Source organism: Nestor notabilis, unplaced genomic scaffold (assembly GCF_000696875.1).
Source record: "Nestor notabilis isolate BGI_N333 unplaced genomic scaffold, ASM69687v1 scaffold1202, whole genome shotgun sequence".
Lineage (NCBI taxonomy): Eukaryota > Metazoa > Chordata > Aves > Psittaciformes > Psittacidae > Nestor > Nestor notabilis.
In genome coordinates, this window is record NW_009918551.1 from 407 (window position 1) to 11,071 (window position 10,665).

Consider the following 10,665-nt stretch of genomic DNA (forward strand, 5'->3'; position numbering starts at 1 on the left):
ATTTGCTTGTGGTTTGGATTTTCTCGGTTTTGCTTTCCTTTCTCGTTTTACAGTAGCTGTGTAGGAATTATGCACACGTTCAACTTTCCTAGAGAAAACGGGATAGGTGGCTCCCCCTATGATTTCCTTGGCTCTTCAGACGCTTCTGTGCTGAAACTTGACACATCACAAAAGGTGTTTAGAGATGATTTTTTAAAAGGAACAATAGCAAGATTTCAGTGTATACAAAGCTGTTACCTGTCTTCAGGTCTTTCGGTCACAGTGTCAGAAGTCAGCTCAAAAGTCCTTTGAATGCAGCAGTGACTTGTTGTGTTCCTCTTCTCATTGTCTACACCATGGAAGGAACAGGAAAGACTCATTGCTCTTTACTGACTTAAAGGCCTCAGTGTTTACCATTTTTGGAACATGTCTTTGGGGTGAGGTCCTGGCTGGAAGTGTTCTTTGCTGTATTTTATTCTGTAGTAAAGCCTTTAAGTCAGGTGAGCAGATTCAGTGGATGTTTTCTGACCTCTCTTACCTCCCAACTACTTTTTCTATGCAGACAATAAATGAAGGTCTCATCAGTGCTTTTCTTTCTTATAATATAGATTTTTGGGGTGTTTTTCTTTTTCCTCTACTGCAAGGCAGGGTGGATGTTGCTGGTAAATCACCTGGAAGAAGGTAACCATTCCTTTAGATCAAGATAGTACTGTTTATGTTCTTGCCACAAACCAAGCAGAAGTTTGCTACATTCGCCTAAATTTCTGCAGCTTCAGAAGATGGCATGCATGAAAATAGTTTCAGCTTTTTGGAAGTAGGAGGTGGGAAGGCTGAGGGTTTCAGTTCAGCTTCTTCCACCAAAGAAAGCAAATAGCTTTGTTTGCTTCACTTAGCTTATTACCATCTTATACCTCCAAGGTAAGAGTTACAGTAGAAGAAGAAAATCTCCAACTGGTTTATGTTTTGAGTGTCTGGGGTTTTTTTTCTCCATTTAAGTAGGGCTGCTACTACATAACCACTATTGTAAAGTATTCAGTGCAAGAAATAGATGGCTAATTAGGCTATTGTCTGTAGGGCATTTGTTTTATTCACTGTGGAAATTAGGAAAGTGTGTCACAAATGAGGCATAGGTCTGGCGAGAAGAGGATGGTCTTGTGGTTAAGGTAGTGGACTATAATCTGGGGAACTGTATACTGAAACTAAATGCTTCACAGAATTTCTCTGTGATGTTAAGTCACTTCACTCAGTTTCCATTAGTGATGGCTAATTGTTTGTGCTTCATTTTTCAGGTATTCAGCTTGAAACAAGGGCCTGGTTTGTGGAACTGGTGGGTAGTTAAAGCTCTATCTGAAGCTAATGAGAATTGTAGATGCCCTAATACCACTGAAAAAAATCAGGCCCTAGGCCTGATTTGAACTAGGTACTTAGAAATTAGGGGATTCTGTAAACTTGTGCTTCTCTTTTCTAGCTGTGGAGGTTGTAATTCTTTTCAACTCATCCGATTTCCTCCCAAAACAACACCAACTCATTGATTTCCCCCTCTCCCCCTTCCCCCCACAAAGTTGAGGCAAATAAATAGCCCTGTTGAAAGTGCAGTAAGCTGCAAGGACACAGAATGTCCTCTTTTCAGGACAGGCACTGGAAGGTGTGCAATAAATTAGAACTGGCATTTTACACTAAGACCAAGTGAAATTACTGTTTTGTTATATCAGTATTGTTTTTTAGATAAATTAAGTGGTGGGGAAAGGAAACGATAATTCATAATTCATATCATTAAAAATGTGCCATAGCACATACCAAAGAGAAGGAAACAGTTAAGGTTTTGGTTCTAACACAGATTCTTAATTTACAGTCGTAATGTGTTGGGTTTGTATGGTGGAGCCTCAGTTGTCACTGCACCTGCTTACATTCTCTTTGGGGCATGTATTAGAAGGTAGTTCATACCAATTTCTCACCAAAGTTACAGATTCTTCATAGACTGTACCTTTACTATCACTTTGAGAACAATTGCCCACCGTTTCACAACTGGTGTTCCATCAGTGATAAAAACAGAGAGAATGGTAACGCTGAACCTTTTACTGGTGTGAGCTTCTTCCTCCTTATGTTGTGGCAGGTTATAAAAGGACAGAGAGCAGGTTTTAACTGTTGTCTCTAAAACAATACTGTGTGTGGTTTGGTTTTGGTGACATTTGCATTTAGAGTGCATTCAGGACTAGTTCAGTCATCAGTGTAGTTTAGTTTGCTAAACAAAGCTTCTGTCTGAAATACGCTGACTGCAGCAGTGCTATTTTAAGGCTTTAATAGTGTGAAATGTAAGGTCAATGCTTGTTTAATGATACTTAGCTAATGACTTCATAGTAGCAGTGGTCACCTTGACATCACTCTTTGCTAGAATATTTACAATTCAGCTATTCAAAACATTGTTTGATTAAGGGTTTTGCTAATGATCCATCTTCAACTGAGTGGAAACTAATTGCTTGTCTGGAAAAAAAGAAGAGTTGGTTTAAAGATAATAAACGACAAGATCTTTTTAAATTTAGGTGCCATTCTGTTTGGAGTTGAAGGCAGAAAATTACATAAAGGACAACTTTATTTGTCAGTGCTGCTAAAGATTTTCTTGCACTATTTCTGATGCTGCCTATAAAACCCAAACATTTTAGGAGTATGCAAGCTTAGTTTTTCTGGCTGTTGCATTAGTACGAATTCTGAATTAAACAGTTCTTCCATTAGTCAAAGTGGGGGTCATGTTCAATGCATAATGGAATTGAATGCAGTGCAAGGATCTTTCATTCAGCTGCAGGTAACAGTACACACAAGAGAGGCTTCAGACACGCTGGAGATAAGATTGGTTGTCTTACCTGCTAACAAAATAAGTCTTTGGTTCCGTGTATGTCCTGGTTTAAAAAACGTAAATGCACAGTGGAAGTTTTCCTTAACACACTGCTAGGAGTACAGTTCTAACAGCCATGTTTACCACTAGCAGTTCATGGAAGAGTCAGAGTTGTTTCTGAATATCTGAACTGTATCTTTTATTTGAAGAAAACAATGGCCCCAGACCCTTTGTACAGTTTTCTTTTTCGATGTAGAACAGTAACATGTTTGTATATGCTGTGTCCTGCTATTTTAAGAAGTTAACACTTACGGATTTGAATTTTTATTTATTTAATTTTTTGCAAGCATCCTGCATTGTTTTCTCAGCAATGCAGCTCCATTATGAGGATGAGAGGTCCAAGAAGGTGCTTAGGAAATAGTGATATTTAAAGTATAATGCAGCTAAACCAATTAATGAAAAGACCAGCTAAACTTGCTGTGAAGAGGCACTGGGTGTTAAAAATGCAAACCGTTGTCTATACCCACGTTTCTACCTTTGTCTCTATTACTGATTTGGCATGAACATTAGTGTAGGAATGAGGAATTTCTAAAGCAAAGCCAATATAAAGGCAGGATTTGAAGTAACACTTACTCGGCAGTTTCGCTAGAGGGTAAGTCAGGGTCACATGTTCAGTATGATCCCACGTGATGCTGTTATTAAAGGCCAAACATCCCAGGATACAAAAAAAGCACATTCAGACAGAAAATGCTTAATTCTGAGGGCACTGCCTGTGCAAATCTCTCTTCTTGTTTAGTTCTTAGGCTGCAGACACAGTCACCTTGTTGGAGTGCTTCCTTCATTTACTGCAGAACCTTACGTGCCGTAAGGGATGATATTAGAATAAACTATTACAGATACTTGGATAAGTGCTTCAGTTACAATCCATAATGCCACTACAACTTTCCTGTTTACAAGAACGTCACCTCATTTGCAGTGAAAACATCCCCTCAGTGTACAACTCAGCATCTAAATGTTAGTCGTTTCTTTATTTCTGCAGTAAAAAGCCTGACCTGATCAACTGATGAGTCTTGCAGAGGCAGGCGTGAGCACAGGGCCGGCACTCAAGTCAGCTGACCTTCTTGTTCAGTCTGGGTGTAGCTATTAATCCGTAGTAGTTCAGTAGTATTACCCACTGCTGTGGCCAGTGGGTAATAAGTGAATTAATAAGTGAAAGCAAATAATGGAGAGTTTTAAACAGCCCATCTCAGGGAAGTGGTGGTTTTCCTTTTAAACAAAGCTCTGCTTTCTTCTCTTTGCTGTGCTTCTGTGAGATACAAGCTATGATGTGTAGGATTCCAGTTTTCTGCTGCTTCAAGAGAGACCTTTCTAGTCAGAGGAGACATTTTAAGATTTGTTTTAGGAGAAAATCCTTCAGGGTTCTTCTCACTAGCTTCTAGAAGGAGATGTTTTTGTAACAATAAAGCTATAACATGCTTTCACAGTGAGTGGGACATTTTTCTTTGGGAATTTTTATTAGGGCATTTTTTTTTCTGCAGGTAGTAACTCTCAGTTTATGAAACAAACTTGGACTGTGTAGTTTGCTGTCTTGCTCTGAAGGGATCTCTTTTTGGGAAAGATAGACTGTTTAATAGTTTGTGATCTACATTATGCTTTGTGTGCAGTCCCTTAGGTTAGAATGGTACTGTTTCTGATTTATTGGTAAGACAGATACTCCAAAAATACACACTTATATCCAGAAAGAAAAAGAAGACTTAGTGTATGATGATTTATTAAACTGCTAAACTTGAGACTTGTTGGAACATGGGAGGAAAGCGGATTTTAAGATCTAGAAAAAGTATGCTGATTTTCAAGATTCAGGTCTTAGAATTGGGTGTAGTTGGCTGGTCCTGACTTATTTATGGCATTTTAACAGTAGTTTGAATTTCAGCTGGTATTGCCTGGAAGGGATATAGAGCATCAGTTTGTGGCCACTAATGGCTCACACTACAAATAAGTATGTGTGTAGCAACTGAAATGTGCTGGAGATGGGCCTGGTCTCTGCGTGGAATAATTTGCAGGTTCTTCAGAGTGTTAGGTTAGTTCCTCTTTTCGATTTACAGTTGCTTATTCAGGTATTCTGGTATTTTTACCCCAGAGCATGGGTTCAGTGCCTCTAAAACCCATCTAGAAATGAAGAACCTGGACAAATTCTTTACAGTATTAAATTACCTTGGCAGAGGTGGAGGTAAGTCCAGTCTCTAATTGTGAAACACTTTTCCATAGTTTTGCCATGAAAAGATGTTGCTAGACTGGCTTCAGATACGTTTATGGTACAAAGTGATGATCAATAAGGAAGTAGGTTGTAGCAGCTAGTCTTTTATGACTGTGGTGCTCCCATTAAGATACTTGAGAGCCCTAACTTAATCTCTTAATGCCTATAATGATACTATGATATACTGTCGTTTTATAGTTTTGTTGGAAGCTATTACGAAGAATGGAAGTACTGCTGGGGGAGGCGCTTACTGCCAAAAACCAGCCAGTAGCAATGATCAAAGTAAGCCCAATAGCACGAAGGAGAGCAATGCATCTGCTGCGGGTGAAAGTGGAAAAAGCTACACCACAGACCAAATGGAAGGAGTATTCAGGTATGGCCTTGCTTAAATACATCACTGCTTTTTCATTCCGTGTGTTATAAAAAAATCAAGGTTAGCTGAGAGGGGTTACTTGTACTGAACTGTGCCTAAGAGGAAGAGGAGAGTTTTGCTGCAGTTAAACACAGTATGAGGCATTGTGGGAAAGAAGATACTCTTTGTTTTAAACCATCAAGGTTACTTGATAGTTTAGATAATACTAGATAATACTAAAAGGTAATACTAAAAACAGTTATTAAATCTAATGGTAAATGGAAGAAGTGATGAAAATTGCAGGATAGTGTTTCTGTTCTTATATATTTTTATACTTTATATACATGCTCACTCCTAATGTTTATTTTCTGTACAAGCTGGTCTTAGGTGAGTGTTAGGACTATTTCATTCTGGAAGTACAGGCACCTGAGAAGCATTGAAGCGCATAGTCTAAGTTAGATTATATAAACTCTCTCTGGACTTCATGTAGCTTGATAGTATTAAGATTGGGTGACATCAGGAAAGGAGGATGTGCAAAAAGAAACAAAGATAAATAGAAGTGTCTTTCTGAGGTGAGTAACTCAAATCATGTTATCATTACACACTTGTTGGCTGTTGAGTGAGAAAAACATGGGTTTATATGTGCTCTGATTTCTGCTAAAGAAATATGTACAGCCACTCTAAAATTGCACACACCAAAACCCATTTGTATTTTCATGTAAGTCTAGCCTAGATATTTTCAAGAGAGCTCAAAGAAGGGAGATCAAAAGGTCTTTATCTCCTAATTTGCATAGATTGGATGAACTATTGTGCAAAATGGAAATTTGTGTGTGGTTTTTTTGTATGCATGTGAGATGTATGTTGCAGTTGATAATCATCTTGGGATCTTTTCCTGAAGTTCAGTAATGTGTTCAGCTGTGCTAACAGTGAGGGAAAAAAAGGTAGCTTTTCTTTGTTGGCACAGCAGCTGTACATTCAGACAGGTAGAGAGCAGTATTCTGGCATGGCTATACTCTTGGTGTTGATACTTACTAGAGCTTTTCATTTACCATCATCTTTGCTTGATTAACATTGTTGCCCTTCGTGGCACATGTAAAGTAAAACCTGAATAAGCATGTACGTTTTTGGCCACTTTCAAAGATTAGCTGCTAAAATGAAGGCGAAGTGTGCGTGTGCACATGCGTGTGAGACAAAATACCCAGGAAGCAGCCCTCTGTGAAATGAGGCTTAGATCAAATTAAGACATGTAACACATTCTCAGAAGGGTGCTACAAGGAAGGCTGTGTTCCTGCAAGGATTCACTCACCTGTGACATGCCCAGGTGAGCTGCAGTCTGCTTTGACATCAGACTTCCTCCAAGTTCTTTTTTTTTTTTTTTTTTTTTTTTTTTTTTTTTTTTTTCTTTTTTTTACCGAAAAATTTTTGTTGCCTGCCTTGTCTTGAGTAAAATGATGTTGTTGAGACAACTTTTCTCCCTGGTATGCTTTCATGGTGCTGGGTATTGCTTCCTTGAAGGAATTCACTAGATACCAGATAAAATTAATGCAGTTTGCTGAGATCAGAACTAGAGTTAAGGGCATTCACGGAAGTTGCACATTAAGAATATTCTTGATACAACGTTGCTTCTTAATACCTATTTCAACAAGCTGCTTTGTCAATATTAAATTTGGGGTTTTAAAACCTACCCAGGTATTTCAGTTGAGCAATTGTAATAGCTTGCATACCAACTCATGTTTATCTGTATTTTACATACGACATAAAGATCAGCTGTTAAACCAAAATCTTGACCTTAGCTTGAATGATGCTACCATCCTTGAGTGATGCTACATACCTTATAGCAGTTTATAAACCTTTGGAGAGAGACTGAATTTTGGGTTAGCTCTGCAGTGATCAACAGAGCAAGTCTCCAGTTCTCGTTGGAAGTTTAGAAAAGTTTGTCATGTTGTCAGTGAGTGACATCAATACATCGCTTAGAAAATCTGTGGTTAAGAATTAAAAAACGTGTGCGCCTTGCCAAGGAGAACAGAATTAAATTCAAACAGTGGGCTAAAACTTCATGGAAAAGTATAGCACATGCAGTGATGATATCTGAAGGAAGGCTTATGTTTAAACCACAGTGAGAATGAGCTTTCTAGTTGGAAACATTGACACACTGTATATGTTATTGCTTTAGTCAGGCCCCAGACTTTTGCAATTAAATGAAACATGCCCCTCTGGGGAGGGTGTTTTTCAGAGAGTAGAGCTTGTCAGCACCATATGCTTCTGCCATACCACAGTGGAATGGTTTTCAGACGTTTTGTTGCGGCTTAACCCCTGCCGGCAACTAAGTAGCACACAGCTGCTCACTCATCCCCCTGCCCCCCAGGTGGGATAGGGAGGAGAATGGCGGGGGGGGGAAAGGTAAAACCCATGGGTTGAGATAAGAGCAGTTTAATAATTGAAATAAAATGTAATAACAATACTATTGTAATAATTGTAATGAAAAGGAAGACAACAAAAAGAGAAGAATGAAAACTCAAGAATAACAACTGATGCACAATACAGTTGCTCACCACCAGCTGACTGATGCCCAGCCTGTCCCTCCTGGCCCAATCCCCCCAGTTTATATCCTGGGCATGATGTGATGTTGTATGGAATACCCCTTTGGCTAGTTCAGGTCAGGCTGTGCTCTCTCCCAGCTTCTTGCACCCCTCCTCACTGGCAGAGCATGAGAGACTGAAATGTCCTTGGTCAGGGTAAGCGCTCCTTAGCAACAACTAAAACATTGGTGTGTTATCAGCATTGCTCTCAGACTAAATCCAAAAAACACAGCACTGTACCAGCTACTAGGAAAAAAAATTTTTCTGCCCTGGCTGAAACCAGGACACCTTTGAATTAGGTAAAGAAATTCTGTGTGAGGAGAGGTGGTTTTAAATAGTGTTTCATGCTGGATTTAATTTTTTTTTTTCCCTGTAAGGAAAGAAATTTCTAGATAGCAAAGTAGGAAATTTTCAATTTTTAATAAATTCTGTTTGCCATGAATTTGACTCTCTCAAACAATTGTTTTATATGCTTATGTTTTGAAAGGTGATCATTATCCTCAAGTATTCTTCCCTCTAGGAGTTCTGGTTCTCTATTAATAATGGATTATAGACTGAGAAAGCATTCCTGGTTTAACTACACATGCCATTTCCAATGCTTTTTCTTTATAAGCTTTAGTGAGCAGTTAGACAAGGGGGCAGACTCTGAGCTGTCTCTCACTTGGATCACTGATTATTGTTCCTGGAGTTGTCCAGCTACCTTCAATTTGCTTGTGGCAATAGGTTTAAGCATAGTGAAGATGTGCGTAGAGCAAAGTAATGTAACTGCATTAATTTTCATCAGGGTTACTCTAGTAATGTGAGTAGGTATGAGAACAGCCAAGAGCCTCTGTTCTAGTTTTACTTTTTGCACATACACAGGGGACTCTAATCACTAGCAAGCTACTCTAACGCTTCTGTGGAGCAATACATGAGCTTGCAAACAAGTTGCTTGACTGGGGGGAGCATAAGATGCAGTATCTTTCCACTGATTGCATAAGTGCTGAGTGATGCTCTGTTCTTCATGGAAATGGTGCTCACTATTTCAGTGTGACAATTTGAAGCTTGAGATACCCAAAACTACTTTGTTACTTCTGAATTGAAATGCTTTGAAAATACTATCTGTGGTACATGCATCTTTTTCTTAAAGATGTTTATCTTGTCACTGAGGGCTGGATCAAGTTGCCTTAACACTTTAGGTGACCTGCATAGCACAGATACTGACAGGAGACTAGCTGAAATGCGTTAGGACCCACAGCAGACTTACATCTTTTTAGAGTTAGTGCCACAGAATTCACTAGTCAGAAGGCAATTGAAAGCAATACCAACTTGAGTGCATCGTGTGCACAACAAAACGTGGACTAGCATGAAACTAAAAAAAAAAAAGGATCATTTGCTTGTTGTGTATTAATCTTTCCCATTTCTTTTTATGCTGTGAAGTGTGTATTATCTGCTGTCTCCTACATGATTAAAAATAAATTCAGACACATATATAGGTCATATACTTTATACAGGCTCTCTTTAAATGATCTGAAAATTCATATGGTGTCTGGTGTCTCATTTTTAGTAAATAATCTGTATCATATACTCCATATTACCTTTTTGACATCGGGAAGATAACTGTCATTAGTAGTATGATGAAGTGGATTGCTGTCTTGTGAAAACTGTGGTGGAATACTGCTTTTCCTGCCCTTCCAGTGCCTGCCTCTCAAAAGAGAGCACAGGAATGAAATTTTGTATTTGGACCTTTGAGCTCGAACCTAAACAAACTAATGGAGTCATGAGCTCTATAGGAACCTTGTAAAGGAGGATTAAATGTCATCCAATAGTGGCTGGGTGTAATCACCACCTTGATTTGAATTTATGGAGTAAACAAAAAAAAAAAGTGCCTCTACACGTTTCATGGATCGGACTGACAGGAATTTGTGTGACTGACTTTTTCCAGGCCTTTTGCTGAGACTTCTGTGAATTCAGCAAAACAATTGCTAAAATTGAGAGAAAAAAACACCCCAAACAAAGAAAGAAAATTAGGATGTGCCTCTCACTAAGCTGTAGAACTGCTGTGAATTGTTGAAATAGCCATTTGAGTGGTTGAGAAAGTCAAGGTAGAAATCACAGTCATAGAGCCTGTCATGGACAAGTGGCACAAAAGATAACGGTGGACTTTGTCAGAAAGCTTCTGCCTTCAATCTATGCGTTTTATAGGTAAAATAAAAGCTTAAACAGGATGTGGAGAAAAGTGTGCTGATGTAAACACAGCCTTGAATATTTCATGTAATACACACAGGAGAAACAAACTGACCAGGTACATTCAAGAGCAAGGTACTAAGACAAGCAGCCTCATGTGGTGTTGAATCTATCAGTAAAACAGAGATCTGAAGCTTCTGGTGCATTCATTTCAGAAACTAGGGACATGTTGGTACCAGCTTGAGTTCCTCGACAAGACTGTGACCTCCTCTTCCCAATCTAGATCACTTTTTGCAGACCGCACTTACATCATCCAAACTGTGACTGGCACATTCCCAAATCGGCAACAAGATGCCATTTGCATCAAGCTCTTTGGCATTATTGGAAACTTGACCTATGTAGAAATTGGTCTGTGTTTTACTGTGGTTTTCTGCTCTAGTCTGGGATCAGAAGTCAGTGTAGCTTCCTCTTGTTCAGTCCTTTGTTACTAACATTCACATTCCTG

At 38.9% G+C, this 10,665-nt stretch overlaps 1 protein-coding gene across 1 annotated transcript in view; it reads left to right on the forward strand.

The window, feature by feature from the left end:
• Window positions 1–4,911: 4,911 nt before the first annotated feature.
• Window positions 4,912–10,665, forward strand: part of LOC104401996 (dnaJ homolog subfamily B member 14-like) — a gene marked incomplete at its 5' end in the record, with an annotated part of 19,702 nt that continues 13,948 nt past the window's right edge. Inside the window, 2 exons of the mRNA XM_010009753.1 lie at window positions 4,912–5,036; window positions 5,262–5,436. Of these exons, the coding sequence (XP_010008055.1) occupies window positions 4,912–5,036; window positions 5,262–5,436 (300 nt within the window). The remainder of the gene's footprint in view (window positions 5,037–5,261; window positions 5,437–10,665) is intronic.